This window comes from Fragaria vesca, linkage group LG1 (genome assembly GCF_000184155.1).
Source record: "Fragaria vesca subsp. vesca linkage group LG1, FraVesHawaii_1.0, whole genome shotgun sequence".
NCBI classification, from domain to species: Eukaryota; Viridiplantae; Streptophyta; class Magnoliopsida; order Rosales; family Rosaceae; genus Fragaria; species Fragaria vesca.
The window spans coordinates 18,791,265-18,807,456 of NC_020491.1; the positions used below are offsets into that span (position 1 = coordinate 18,791,265).

The 16,192-nt window shown below is 40.0% G+C and overlaps 1 protein-coding gene across 1 annotated transcript in view; it reads right to left on the reverse strand.

The window, feature by feature from the left end:
* LOC101295467 (protein TRANSPARENT TESTA 12-like) overlaps positions 1-2,996 on the reverse strand; it is a 16,230-nt gene extending 13,234 nt beyond the window's left edge. Inside the window, exons 1-4 of the mRNA XM_004289437.1 lie at positions 2,524-2,996; positions 1,869-2,410; positions 1,656-1,742; positions 1,361-1,417 (exon numbers count right to left, since the gene is read on the reverse strand). Coding sequence (XP_004289485.1) covers positions 1,361-1,417; positions 1,656-1,742; positions 1,869-2,410; positions 2,524-2,850 — 1,013 coding nt within the window. The 5' untranslated portion in view covers positions 2,851-2,996. The remainder of the gene's footprint in view (positions 1-1,360; positions 1,418-1,655; positions 1,743-1,868; positions 2,411-2,523) is intronic.
* Positions 2,997-16,192: the final 13,196 nt, after the last annotated feature.

Consider the following 16,192-nt stretch of genomic DNA (forward strand, 5'->3'; position numbering starts at 1 on the left):
TGTAGTCAATTAAGGTGGTAAGCAATCCACTTGACTAATAACTACAACAAGTAGAGTTATATGAACGTTTCGAGAAATGCTCCATGAGTGCATTGCACAGTACTTTATGGTCATTACTTTTTGCACAGATTGCCATTGAAGGCTTTTGTCGATGTGGCGCGTCAAAGACTTTGAGCGCATTAGATGTGAAATCTCGGCATCTAGGCTTGTTAGCCTGGGGGTCAAAACATGTGGTTTAATCCTTTCCAAATGAAAGGTTCCACAGATACCAAGCGAAGATCCGCCTTAGGCATCTAGTACGTCAAAACTCAAAGGAGCAGAATGTTACATTGCTCTTGCATACAAAACCAAGCTGTTATGAGATTCGATAGAGGTCACAAACGATGCTTTTAATGGTTTGTCCTTCGGATTGATCATACACAATCCGGAAAAGCCACGAATTGATCAAACACAATTTGGAAAAAGGCCTCGGATTGATCAAACACAATCCGGTGAAAGGTCGGGGTTGATCAAACACAACCCGGACAAAGAAACAAGAGTGATCAAACACACTCTTGACCCGCGAATAAAATTCCGGGATTTGGGTACCTGCACGCACAAAATCCCAAGTATAGAATGGAGATGGAGAAGGGAGGAAAGGATTTTATCCTCCCCGAGTTATTGAACTTGGAAAAGTTTAAGGTTTCAAAAAACATACCTCTCTAGAGGCTGCCGAGAGGAGAAATAACGTTTCGCCTACTTATACTTCGAATTTGGGGCTGAAAATTTGATAGGAGGAGCAGCACTGGATGGGGAAGCTGCTGTCAAAATTTCAGGTTGATCGGAGCAAGGGAAGGTGGTGAATCGGTGGTCGGTAGCGGCGGCGGTCTGGAATCTTCCGACGGCCGGTTCGGAGACTTTCCGGCCGGTTCTCAGGGTGAGACCGGCGGTGTTGGATCCAAGGTGGAGAGAGCTTTCTGGGGATATAAAATTCCGGCAGAGGGCAGTCGGAATTTTGGTCGGAAATCGGGAAAAACAAGGCTGCCCGATTTTAGGGTTTTGGTTTTTAGGGTTTAGAAAAAAAATGGTGGGCTATTGGCTCTAGGGTTAGAACAAAGTACATGGTAACGTGATAAAGGATAAAGTGTAGAGACAAAGAGATAGCAAGAGAGTCATCATCTTATTCATTGATAGGAGCCCTTTATATAGGGAATTATACAATACCAATATGGTAAGGATATGAATACATAGATCTAGTCTAACTACATATCCTATTGGCATAAAGCCAAAGCACACATAGAGAATATCCTAGAACATTTTGAAACTTTTATGCAAGGCTAGGCGTGATGCTTATGGTCAAGATGGAGAGAGGTAGACTTACCCAGTTGCAGCGAAGAAAGCCAGAGGAATCATCATCTCCCAGCCGTTTATGGTCATGCTTCAATTACAAAAAAGACAAATCGATCAACATCTCTAATCAGTAATCCCTATTCAAATACTAAGGAGTTAAACCACTTGATCAAGAGAATCTACAAGCTACACAAGTAGAAGTAGTCAAAGAATATTGATGGAATTGGAATCTATTCAATCTCGATCTTACTACAATATAATTCGCATTTATAGAGAAAAAGAAAAAAAGGAAAAAAGAAAAAAAGGAAACTGAATGGATTGATTACCATATAGACAAAGCATCCACAGCAATCTTTGCATTTTGCAGATTTCCTGTCATCAGTATTAGTATTCTATAATACCAATTCTCCAGGCTGTAAGTTGAGTTACACAGCAGATCGATTTGTCAGACCAACTAATCTAAATGGTAAAATGGGAAAGAAGATTAAACAAATTCTGACGTTGATTAGAGAGAGAGAGAGAGAGAGAGAGAGAGATACCAGAGCATAACTCCAGAAGCAGCAGAGAGTTTGATGAACTCCCAAAGACCAGAAAACGCTTCAATGGAGAATCCACTCCAAGTTAAAGGACAGCCACCGCATATAGTGTAAAAGAAAAGCCCAAAAGTTAACACCCACCACGAAAGGCTCAAGGTAACGGCGGTTCCGATCACTCCAAGCTCAAGCCTGTACACAAAGAACCAACTCACAAAGATATGGAAAATAAGAGCCACCAGAGACACCCAAGCAATCACACCAGTCTTCAACTGGCTCTGTAGGAACCTCTGCAGCGGGAACTGAAAGCTGAAGCTGAAGTGAATCGGTATCATGGTCATGGACACAAGCCCACAGAGCTCGGCCACGTCTGTTGGCTGACCTAAAACCTTTAGGAACGGCGAGGCGAAGAGGTAGAGCGGCAGGAGGAGAATACAACACAAGAAGAGAACTATCCGTGAGCGTTGCATGTACACTCCAAGCATATAGTACTTCTTGGCACCATAAGCTTGCCCACATAGTGTTTCCAAAGCACTCGCCATTCCTAACTGAGAATAGAGAAAAATGACCACCACACAACTAAGATTAATGTGATGCATATTCTGAAAAAGGAACGTAATTTATTCTGAAAAAGGAAAGAAGAAGGTACTTAGTATAGTACCAAGAGGCCTAAATCGAAACCGACGATGACATTGTTGGCGATGGAGATTGCGGCGAGCTCTAGTTCGCCGAGGTGGCCGGCGAAAGCTTGGGTGATGACCACCATGGAATAGGAGGCGACACGGCTAAAGATAGCCGGACCGACTATGTGCCAAAGCTTCTTTGATTCAATCCAGACTCTCCTTCCAAGACGTTGATCGTCATCTTCATCAATGAGCTCAACATTGTGACGTTCGTGTTTTAAACCGACGTCGTCTGAAGCTGAGTACGCCGCCAACAACGGAGCCTCTGCTTCCGCTAACGCACTACTGTTTGTATTATCGGGCATGATGATGAGCAAAGCTGATGAGTTGTGCTGCTACACTTGTCTATAGAGTGAAATGAGAAATGAGGAGGCAGAGACGAAAATGAATTGAATCAGGTGGTTTTGGCTCTAAATATATGAAGAACAATAAAAGCTGTGAGAGAATGTTGTCGTATCTGTAATTCTGTATGATTACACTATTTGGGTGTGCGGTGTTGAAGACTGAAGATACGTGTTTGCTTCGAGTTTTTGTCGTACAGGAGTAACAGATCACTACCTTCTGAGTTAGCCCGAAATTTATGTGGGTCGGGTCAAGCGGGTCTTGCAGAGTCGTGGTGGCGGTGAAGCCCTGGATGTATGATATAGCGATGGAGTGGAGTCATTGCTTACGCATCTCATTTTGTTCTGAAGTATGCTTAATTTGTCCATGGATTCCATGTCTCCATACGTTGTTGTTTTTTTTTTTTCTTTTTTTTTTTACGTATGTAAGAAACCCTGAGCTTGTCTCTGCGTCCCCTCCTTCGTGAGCGTTCCCTGAGCTAGTCTCGGCCCCAGTGAGTTCATCTCCCATTACTCCTTCAACCACGCAGTTTCAATTATCACAAGTTCACAACCACCCCTTACATAAGGGACAACCCTTCTGGGCTCAAACACAGACCATTCAATTATCATAACCACCCTATGTTAACTTGAATTGATTTTCAAAATTAAATCTCTGTGCTGAAACTGTTTAGCCTACTCATCATATATGTGATTTGATGCTAATTGCAACTGACACACAATAAGAGAACGGTTATCAAAGAAGTAGGAAATATTTAGACCCGAAGTTATCGTACCACGAGGATCACGACCTAGCTAGCAATCCTATAGTCTAAGTCATCAATCACTTATGCATATATGTATAAAGAGGCTCACACAATCTTACAAAGAAATGGTAGAGAATGTGTGATAATGTTTTGGGGTTTTCAACTAACAAACAAACTAAATAACTAGGACATAAAAGTAAAATAAGTAGATGAATGGGATGCATCACACCAAGGGTCACTATGGAAATCAAGGTTCTCTACCCATATAAGAATCATATGGCATAATGATGACTAATGCAAAAGATGCTTTAATGTTTTGTTGGATTTCCATTTAGCATTAAAAGATCGAAAAGAAGGCTAAATAGCTCAAATATTCTGATATTTTGGGTTTGACCAAAGGGGTGTTATTCGGCCAAAATTTTCTGCTAGACTTATCTCTCAAAACTCATTAGATGTTTTGAAGGCGTGAAAAATTGTGAAGATGATCGCGAACTGAGCGGGAAGCGACTTTGCATGGATATTGGGTTGTTGCCAATGTTGTTTGAGGATGGTCAGGTGGAGGTGCATGTGCTTGCGGTAGAGAAAGTGCCGAAGAAGAAAGGGTTGTCCCTGTGACCACTGGAATATCCTTAGCCTCCAACTCCCATGAAGGATGTGGGTACAACCAAGAGAGGTAGGGGACCGCTTCTTGATGGTGTGTGCTAGCTCTCAACCTTGCTTATGTTTGTTGATTGAAACTAGAATTAATTACTGGTCACTCCTTTAACTTTCATGCGCTCGACAGTTTACTCTATTAACTTTTAATTTCAATCGATTACTCCATTAACTATCCAATGTCACACAATTAGGTCTATCCGTTAAGTGGCCGTCCAAATCAGTGGTTAAGTTGCTGACTGGACATATTTTTCAACTGGAAATTCCATTTAACACCCTCCCTCCCTCCCTCCTTAATCTCTTCAATCTCTTCTCTCTCCTCCTCCACCTCCTCCGCAACCACAACGCCACCACATCACCAGTTGGACCTTCAACAACACCGCAACAACAATACCAGCAACCAACCAACCACACTACCAGCAACCAACCACATCAACACCGTAATCAAACACACCACAACTAGACCACCAGCAACCAACCACACCACCAGTAGCTCACCCCGCAGCTCCTCGACATCTCTCTCCCAACGCCAAAAACTCAAACCCACCTACCTCGCATCTCTCTCCCGAAGCCCAAAACTCAAACCCTCACAACAATCTTCTCCCTTCGCCGCCAACCAAACCCTAAACAACACCATCCATGAAGCCCTTCCGTTTTCCGTTTTCCATTTCAAACCCGTGCTAGACTTCAAATCTCAACTACTTTGAATCCCCAGCCAATAACCTCTTCTCGCTCGCCTCCCCTTCCTCTATATGAAATTGAAGCCATTTGTTTGATTGGAAACAGATTTGGGAATTGGGGATTTCAATCCCTAAAATTTCAGATTTAGGAATTGGAAGTGTTGAACGGTGAGCCACTAGAGGGCGTTGGTGCGATTGGCAGCCAGAGGTGGGACACCAGCGCGTTGGGGATGGTGAGGAGGAGGGTGGTGTTGGAGTAGAGGAAGGCGCGGACGAGGTTGGGGTCAGAGACGTCAAGGAGGAGGGCGGCGAGGCTGAGAGAAGTGATGGTCGAGGCCACGCGCTCCTGTAGCGGAGGGGTGGGGCAGGTGGCGACGGTGGAGGAGGAATAGGTGACGCTGATGGTGATGGATGATGCGGCATCCGGCGAGGAAGAGGAGGGTGATGAGAGAAACGGTAGAGAGAGAAAAGTGGGAAGCCATGGCTGGCTGATGGGTTTTAAATGTGAGAGAGAGAGAGAGAGAGAGAGAGAGAGAGAGGAGGTAGTAGTAGTAGTAGGTAGTAGAGAGATAGANAGAGNAGANNNANNGNGNAGAGAGAGAGAGAGAGGTGGGGTGTTAAATGGAATTTTCAGTTGAAAAATATGTCCAGTCAACAACGTAACCACTGATTTGGACGGCCACTTAACGGATGGACCTAATTGTGTGACATTGGATAGTTAATGAAGTAATCGATTGAAATTGAAAGTTAATGGAGTAAACTGTCGAGTGCATGAAAGTTAATGGAGTGACTAGTAATTTCTCCTTGAAACTATTATTCTGTATTGAATTATTGCGGCTTCCACCAATGAATGTCCTAGACGTCAAGATATATATTTGGCACATGAGTTCCAGTTTTCTCAAAAAAGGTCAGGGAAGTTTAATGTCTTCGCATTTTTTCCTAGCATTCAATAATAATGACTTCACTCTACTGTTGATTGTTTAGATAAGGTTTCTTTTCTTTTGGTTAGTGAATAATACGATTGGATTAGGTTGATTGCATAGCTTGTATGCTTTTGCAGTCTTTTAAGTATCGTATTGTCTTATGGGGTACTCATTCCCTACCTACACGGAGTGTCGTCGTCTTTTATTGAACGGAGCTTGACCCCAAGCTCCGTTTCTTTAGAAAAAAAAACTGTATCATCTCATAAGAAAAAAAATAAAATGATTATATACATACACACATATAAACATAGTCATATTAATCACATTTAGCAGTTGGTCCTCTGTACCGGTTCCAAAATGCAAAACTACGTAGAATTATGATTATGTGGATAAACAAAGATTGTAGTCATGGGAAATTGCTCCGGCAGGGGGTCGACCATACGTGGTTGTTTCAATCTTGTCAGTGGTGGCATTCTGAAACGGTGATGCGAGGGGAATGGGGGAACGCGACGGCAAGGGTTTTTCCAAATCTAGCTCCTAATTCGGGTGGATCTTCTCAGTTCTATTCCGTACAAATTAAAGAGGGTGGTACTTCCCTGTGATTGCATGGATGATGACCATGATTCGATGGTGGTCTGCAATGGTGGTGCGGCAACGGACCTACACCCAAATACGTTATTCCCCTTTAGGCCGGGTTCGTGGGGTGACTCCTTCAAGTCCATTGGTTGTGGGTGAGCCTAGGCCCTTGTTAGGCATTTGGGTTTTTATTTAATTTTTAATTTTTATGTTATGTTTAGTTTGTTTTGGTGTTCGTTAGTGGCCTCTCCTTTTTGAGCGAGGAGTTAGAGTTTAACTGACTGAATCTCTCTTTTTACAGACTAAAGATAAAAGGAGATCAAATTAGTTGCATATTCGCTCAAAATGGATCAATGAAGAAAAAATTACCGGATTATTCTCTATATACGTTCTCATCATTGATATACGTAGGCCCAGCTCGAGCGTAGTGTGGCCCGTGCGATCGCACGAGGCCCAGACCAACAACAGCACATCAAAGCTAGGGCTGGAACCGGTACGGTAACCGACATTTTTTGGCAAAACCGCCTACCGCACCGACTCTACTCGGTAGAAGAAATCTAATACCACAACCGGCCATCGAAGTCGGTGTACCGACTTCTCGGTATACCGAGATTTTCGGTAGGTGCGGTACGGTAACCGGTATACACTGACTTAATCATTCATAAACCTCAAGCCTCAAATCTCGATGGCATATTAATTTGTTGTAGAGCAAGAAAAATAAATAAGGAACCAATGAAGAAAGCCAGAAACAATGGAAAACGAATCATGTATAATAAACCAAATCAAAACACAATTTCTCAATTTTGAAAAAGAAAAAAAAACTGAATTACCCTAAATTTCCATAATTCCATCAACGCCATCTTGGTTCTAACTACATGCATCAAATCGATTGAGGAATTGTAGAGGATCTCGGCAACTTCGGTGATGATCTCGGATGAGGAGACGGAGGGAGGAGAGGTGATGATCTCGGCAGAGGAGACGGAAGGAGGAGAGGTGATGATCTCGGCGGAGGAGACGGAGGGAGGAGAGAGAAAGGGTGGGCTTTGATGGACTAGATGTGGAAAAAAGGGTGATGGTGGTTTGAATTTATTTGAAGAAGAGAGATTTGTTGATGATTGAAATGGAGCAGAGGAGAGAAGAAGAAAGAACGGCGAAGAGAAAAGAAGAAGGGTGGCGAGGAGAGAAGAAAATAATGGATTGATAGTTTGATAGAGCAATGTGTTAAGCTCTAGTTTTGACTCAGTAAAGTAATAAATTTAGCTTTTGCATATAGATTAACAAGAAGTGCATCTGCTCTAGTGGTTGGAGGTGAGTCTGTCCAACTAGGAGGTGTTGGGTTCGAGTCCCAACTTTTGCAAAATATCATAGATTTTGCATTTAGATGTGTATTATATACGTTTGGAGGCGTATGATATACTAGTATACGTATATCTCGGTCGGTAAGGTATACCGACGGTATAAAAAGTTGTGTACCGTAGCCGAGCCGAGGTATGTACTTGGTACGGCTCAGTCGAGCCGAAACTCCCAGTTACCGACTTGTTGGCTACCGATTGTTGTTGGCTCGGCTCGGAACTCGGTTGGCTCGGTTTTCTCTGGACAAAATGCCAGCCCTAATCAAAGCCCAACCTTCGTCCTTCTTTGTCATGTTGCTAATGGCCCAATATGGGAATTAGATAAAAAAAAATAGAGAGACTATGCCCTTCGTGTTTCGAACCTTGGTGGCTCAAGAAGAATACATGCAACATAATCATCCCAACCACACATAGACTTGTTCTCTATCTTCATATTTTTTGTTTAACATATACCTCATGGTTTGTTTTTTATTTTTCATTGGCTCGTTTTATAGTAATTATTATCTTAAATAAAAACTACTAATTGTTTGGTTATTAAAAAAAGTGAGCATCTGCAAACCCTAGTTTTCTCTCTAGGTCTTCACAGCCGCTTTGCACCTTCCTCTTCCTTGTCAACCATGTCAGATGAAGTCGCCAATTATTTTGCTGATGCTCTGGCCATCATAGAGGGGGACAGACCTCTCAATGGTGTTGCTCGAGTTGCAGCGGCTCCGCCACATGTTTTTGCAGTCGGGAGATTGCTTTCTCTTGGTCGTCGTAAACCAGATCCTCGTGCCAGCATTGGTACACTCACCTCCGTTTGGGATCTACAAAATAGACTCCAGATTAGAGCACATGGAGATTGGTATGTTCTGAGATTCACTAAGGCAGAGGATAAAAAAATGATCCTTTGCGGAGGTCTGTGGTTTTTTGGCCGTTCTCTCTTCGTGCTGGCCGAATACGACGGCCTCCATGACGTTGATGTTGTTCCAATTGTCTCCTTCCCCGTCTGGGTGGAGATCATGGGACTCCCACCGCATATGTTCACTGATGATGAGGCCACTAAGAAGGTTGGCTTAACCCTAGCCCCAAAGGTGCAAGTCGACAAGTTAGGGGTGAAGCATGTTATACACGTTAGCGTTAGGGCATCACATCGTTTGTGTGACCCGATCCTGGAGGCATTCCCGAATGTCCCTTTCAAATTCAGATCTCAACGCTTCCTGGTGAATCTGCAATTCAACTACGATCAGATGGTCTACGAGATTGTGGAATGCTGGAGCACCCGGCTTCGGGTTGTGAGGGTCCTCCTGTTTTGCAGCCTCGCTTCATCGAGATTGAATCCATGGACTCCATTTGGATTCGGTGGTTCAGCTAGGGTTTTGGGTGTCACAAACCCTAACCCTAAATCGGGTTTGCCTACAGTTGGGGTTCAATCCGGGTGTTTTGCACGGACACTCCACATGAGTGAAGTGTCGGAGTGTCTGACACGCGCCCGACACGGCAAAATCCGTGTCCAACATGCCACGTGGAGTGTCCGAAAAAATTAATTTTTCGGACACGTCTCGGACACGTTGACCTGCCTGACACGGCGAATTGCAACACGCCACATCAGCGTTTTAGACTTTAAAAATAAATAAAAAAGGACCTAAATGGCGCACGCGCAGTAGAGCTCAGTCCCATACTCCCATTCGATCTCTTCATTGATTCTCTTCTCTCCTCTCTCTGCCGACTCTTCTCATCTCTTCACTAGTTCACCGATTCGAAGAAAATGTCCACCACCCATTCTCTTCTCTTCACCGTCCGCCACCCATTCGATCTCTTCTCCTTGTCGTCTGCCGTCGCCGTCGTCGTCGTTGCTATGGTTAGTCTTCCTTTCCTTAATCTCTCCCCATTATGTTAATCTTTTTGATTAGTGATTACTGAGATAAGTTTTACTGTATAAGTATATGAAATTTTGTGAATTTGTGGTATGTTACCTGCTTATTCTATATTCAATTCAATCAATTGTATAAATAGAATGAGCTCAAGTGCTGCTTCAATTGAACCTAGTGTTGAGTCGAATGAGCCAGACAAACTAAGCGCTCCCACTACAACACACATTATGATTTCCAACAATGGAAATTGTCGGTAAAAGCCGTATTCTCGTTAGAAATACTGTTTCCGACGAAATATTCCTCGTCGGAAGGCGTCGCTAATATTCCCGTGGGAAATACTATATTTCTGACGAAAATACCCGTCGAAAATTGGTCGGAACTTATTATTTATTTCATCCAAAAATAAATCGTTGGTAACTCGTCGGGAATAGTTCTAGTTTCGACAGGTTAGTTTCGACCATACATTTGTCGGAAAATAAACTTCAGACGACTTAGTTTCAACAAATCTCCTTGTCAGAAAAATTTTTCCCGACGAATTGTTCCCAATTGTAGTTGTTATCGGTAATTTTTTTTCCTACGATTTTCGACCAACAATGTCGTCGAAATAAATATTTTCTATAAATGTAATCACATTTGATTTTTTTATTATCAAAAATTACATTTAATTTTAATTATTTTTCCCACCAAGTCAATTTTAATTATTATAATTTTCTTGGATTCTAAAACATGGAACAAAATATAGACTAAGAAGATTCATAGAAATCAAACTCAATTCAACTACATTGTTAATACATTTGAAAAAAGCATCAACTATAATATCCATAATAATAAAAAATACTACGAGATAAAATACCAAAGTAAAAGCTGAATTTAGAGGTTATTTTGCTACATATTGATAGAACAAGGGTTCTCCGATAACATTCTGTATTGCTAGCAGCCAGAGATCAAGGTGCACGTGCTTCATAATCTCCATGAGCAGATTTTAAGATTGGTGCAGTTGTAGATGAGTTTGAGGAACCAAGCTGTAGCAAAAAAATAAGTTATAGCTTATACTTGAATAACACAACAAAACTAGACATGTATACGCCTAAGCATGTTAAAACCATTTCTATCAAGGCATGACAGAAACCATGTAAGCAAAATAAACCTGAACTAAATGAAAGGGGGAAAAAAAGCCTGCTCCACACTAACTATGTAGGCATCCTTAGAAACCGCCTCAAATTTTATTGTTTATGCAAGAACTAGAGATGCTCATCCACCCTATTCTATTCAATGAACAATGTGTAGCAAGCCAAGAAAATTGATAAATAGTTAAACAAATTTCTCTTTATATAAGTATGAGAAGCTTTTTAAAACACATATTCTGTTAACCCCAATCATAGTGTCCACAGATGCTGAAGTGAACAAAGAGGTGTTGCAAAACCATGGCAACACCTTCATCCGTGCTTATCCAAAATCAATCAAAGAACTTCTGGGGAAAAACTCTGGTAGTGTGTCAAACAAACTAAACTTATAACTTGAGGGGAAAAAAAAAAGCCATAAGAATTGCAGCTACTTTGGGGTCCAATTATTTCATGATATGCAATCACTTACCGAAGAGGCTGATTCTCTTGCAAGCAAAACTTGAATGAGTTGTTTCAAATCTGCCACCTCATCCGTAAGATTTTCAACTTTATGTTTCACTTGTCCAAACTCCTCTTCACGTTCTAAGCACGAATGTTTATTGCAAGTTTGGCTGCTAATCGAACCACACACAGCTTCAGGTGGTTCCATTCTACCACCTAAGCCAAGTGTTTTGCCACGTTTGGGCTCTTTGAGGACCTCTTCCTTATATATGTCCCATTCATCCAATTCGTCACCACCCAAAGCTTCATCTATTTTCTCTTTCAGTTTCATAGATTCCTTCAACGTAGACATACATAACCAACATAAATACGTACTATTATGTCAATAAGAATTAAAAAAACAAAATGCAAAAACATACATAAAGATCTTTTGCCTTCTCACTCTTCCAATGTTTCAGCTTTCCGTCTTTAGGAGCAGAGACATGAAACCTTCTAAACATCTCTACTAGGCTTGGTTCAACTCCGGTCCTATTAATCTGCCACATATAAAGAATAAGGTGAAAGCATTTGTGAGACGAAAAAAATAAATAGTAAAGGGTGAACCAAGAATTTAATCAAACTTCTATTATAAATTAAGGGTACTAAAATCTACACACCAATATTTGAAATCCACACACCCATTCAATTTTTTAATAATACTTTCTCCCCTCTCATTGTTTACTTCCAGAAATACCCTTCAGTTAAATCTTTTTTTCTTTTTATATGCTCTCTCTCATGACCCACATAACGTACTGTTCATCTTCCTCTTTTCTCAGTCTCTTCTCATTGCCTTCTTTCCTTCTTCTTCTTCTTCTTTTTTTTTTTTTTTTTTTTGTAAATTCTGTGCCATTCATTTTTTTTTTTTCTCACACCTTATTCTTGTAGACTTGTTTTTTCCTCTCTCAAAACGTGTAACATTTATATGTTAATAACTCCAAGTATCCACTCTCAAAGTCTAAAAGAAAAGAAAAGAAAAAAACTGCTTGCAACACTTCAACAACTTACTTAACTCAAGAGGCAACAAGAGAACACTTCGAATTCGACTTCAGATTCAAAGTACAAAAACTTCCAAGATAAGTAGCCCTGATTCTCTTTCCAAAGAATAAAAGGTCCAAAAAAAAAAACAAAGCAGCCCTGATTCAAAAGAGAAGGTGCAACAAGCCTCCAATGTAATACTTATGACTCCTTGATTTGTCCGGTCAAATCTAGTCTGCAAAAACCAAAACAAAACCCATATTTTAGTATAATAAGCAAAATACATTAGAGAAGGCTGCAAAAACCAACATAAACCATGTCGCTATTCATATTCACATAACAAAATGAAGGGAACATGATCACTTTTTTTTTATTATACCGTAAACAACACACATTATTTAGTATCAGTCGTTACTTGGTTTTAGATAACAAAATGAAGGGAAAATGATAGCTTTTCAGCTTTACAAAATGAGCTTATACTGAATCGCTAGTTGTCGACTTGTCGTCTCTTGCAACTATGACATTTTAATTTAGAGTACTCAGAAGAAAATAAAATGATGCATACCTGACATTCCAGCAAACATGAACAAAACAGAGTTACTTGTATTTGCAACTAAGCAGCAGGGGCTCTTCTTCAAGTGCTAAGAGGAAAGGTAAAGAAGATGGTTTAGTGTACTTGTAACTGATCTGAGTACAAAATTAAATACAAAACAGAGAAACTAACATAGTAAAGAGATCAGACTATAAAATTAAAAACATATACTCACTTATCCATACCATCCAAAAGAGTTAGGTGAAAAGCTAGTCATTATTTCTCACATTTGGTTCAGCAGACTTGTTGATAGATGGACATTTATTACAATAATGGCCGGTATTACCACAACCTCTACATTTTCGAGGTGTTTTGTCCACTATCTCAAAGTATGAGGCATCCTGCTTTGTAGAATTAATTTCATTTCTTTTAGTTGATCCCACCGGACAACCTTTATGAGGTTGAATAGTAGGTTCAAAAAGTAAGGGACAAGATGCACTAAGAATATGAGAAAGTTGCCTTAGGGTATTCTCTTTTTGCAACGGTTGTTTTTCATACTTCTCTTTAATCTCAGATAAAAGATTACAGAGAGAATCTTCATGATCCAAGCTTGCATGTTGATCACTAGGGAAAGTTCTTGTGTCAATCCTCTATTGCATATGAATCTGATTTAGAGGCACCACTTCAATGTTCATCCTCTTGATCATGTGCACACACGGAAGACCTATGGTCTTAAAAAATTGGCTTTTACATTGGGATGAATAGTCTTTGGTATGTGCCAACGTATACTGCTTATGTAGCTCATACAAAGCATAGAAAGACACCTTATTAACCGTCTCATTAAAGAAAGGGATGCAAAGCTTTTGAGGAATACCAATTTTCTCACTTGCAAGCTGAGTTCTAATTTCCTGAAATTGATTCTCAATAGCAAGACAAATGATTTCCTTCACTTCACGGAGACCACCAGTCGAAACATGAAGGTATCTCTTTATGGTTGCATGTGCGCCTTCAACTCTAGAAGTAACATTATTACCGAAATGTGAAGTCTGCCCAGTCCATGCATATACAAATCTCTCTTTCCATGGAAGCCAAATATCTTCAATATAAGTCAGAACTGAAGCATAATCTTTATACTCAATTTGAAAACGATTCCAAGCTTCATTAAATGTTGACACATTCCAAGATTTCAGTAAGGTATTCCAAGAAGACAAAAAAACAACCCAATCTGCCTCTTCCCTAAACTTACCCTTACAATGTGCACAAATATTTTTCTGACTATGCCATATGCACAAAAGATTAGGAGTCATCGGGAACTCAACTTCTATTGCTTTCATTAATGCCAATTTCCTATCAGTTATTATCATCAATGGATGATTACCATAACCTAGTAAATTTCTAAACATTTGAAGAGCCCACTTGTAATCAACTTGTTCCTCTTTTTGCATGAAAACAAAACACGAGAAGAATGAAGTGTTGAAGCTCGACACTCCTACAATCTCAAGTAATGGCATCTTATACTTATTTGTCTTATAAGTACAATCCATCACAAAGACATTAGAATAGCTTTTTGTCAACTGAATGGATGTGGGATGAGCAAAGAATAGATGAGTCAAATGACCATTGTGATCATACTTGACATTGTGAGAAAAACCAGCGCCACCAAGCTCATCCAATAGTGCTTGAATAACTGAATGCCCATTTAGGCTCCCTCTCCTAAATTGAGCCGTCTTGCTATATACATTTCTGGAAACAGCAAGAAGCTTAGGATTAGTTTGTCGAAGTGAGGAGAGAATTTGGCCTGGTTTTATGCCGGCCTTACTCATTTGCTTAACTTGTAAGGCTTCTCCTTGGGTAAATCGGTGACAACAGGGATGTCCAGACATGTCTATGGAAGACTCATGATTATGTGACAAACTAATTATTTCTACCTTCCACACCTCTTCAGCTGTTTTTTTTTTACCCAGAATTTTAAAAGGACAATTGATCAGTTGAGAAGATGAATTCTTTTTCTTGTTCTCAAGTGCAACTTCAGTTCGATAACTACCACCTCTATCACAACCAATATCAACATATTTGGGGTTCCCATATTTATCCCTTTTAGATCTTTTGATTACCAACATGCACCCTTGCATCGACCCAATCTTACGAACATCAGTAATGAGGTCTTCTCGAGTTTCAAAAACTTTAGTTGATAATGAGAGGAATTCAGTAGAAACATCAAACATTGTTTAATCCCCTGAATCATAAATCACCAAATTTATAGTTAGGGTACTAGCTAAGTAACTAGTTGCTACTTAAATATTAATTACATTTTAATTGTTATTCTCACTTGTTTATTGTTAAAAAGAGGTTATAACTTTATTCAATCATGGTTTCTACCCTCTAACCCTCGCAGAAGACAACTACTATTTTTTTTCTAGTAAATCTAAGAAAAGAATAATAAGTAAAGCTCAGCATATATATACATAGTAAAAATATGCGAGATGGAAAACATACCAGTGATGCCGTCAATGATATACTGCAACTCTTTTTCAATATCATCTAAGCACATCATATTAGGAATCAATTGCAACTCGTTATTCAAGGACCCTCCTTCCATTGCTAAGAGAACTAATGACTTGGTCTTCTGCTGGTAATCTGCAAAAGCTAAAAGATCGTAACTAGAATTCTAAAATAAAAAATGAACAATTTGTTTCCATCTAGAAAAAGAAACATAATGAAAAGAACCACACCAAGCAATATTAATCCTATTAATATCACCATATGCCCACTCATAGCTTTAGTAAGCATTAGCTAGTTGCAAAGAGACTCAGGTCAAAATTCAACTTTAACTATACAACATTTGCATCTTAAAAAATTGAAGATAATCCATTCTGATATAAAACTATAATGAAACAAAAACGAGGCAATGACGGTTTCGAGTATTTGACAGAGAGGAAGACAATGGAAAATTGGGGCAAATGGAGTATAAGCAAGCAAACAATGGGAAATCATAAAGGTTAGCAATCAAATTCCAATCCAGGTCAAACACTACTTTACAAAATCATCATAAACAAGTCAAATGACAAAGCCCATAACACTTTAAGAGATATGAACCATAAATTTTGACAGAAACTTGAAATTAATCGATCAAAATTAAACTTTTCGATTAAATCTAGGACAAGTACCTTATGTTTGTGTATGTTGAAATTGGAGGTTCTTCTCTTTGGGAAATTGCCCATGTCGACCCATGGTCTCGATGTTCAAAACTCAGAACTTGAAACGGCAAAGAAAAGGCTGAAGAAACATCGTCGAATTTGATATAGGATTAGGAAACTTCAACAAATCCTTCCATCAATTCCTTTGGGTTCGGCCTCAACGTATTCTACTAGTAGCAGTCTTGAATCTTGATGGAGTGTAGGCTCTATATCT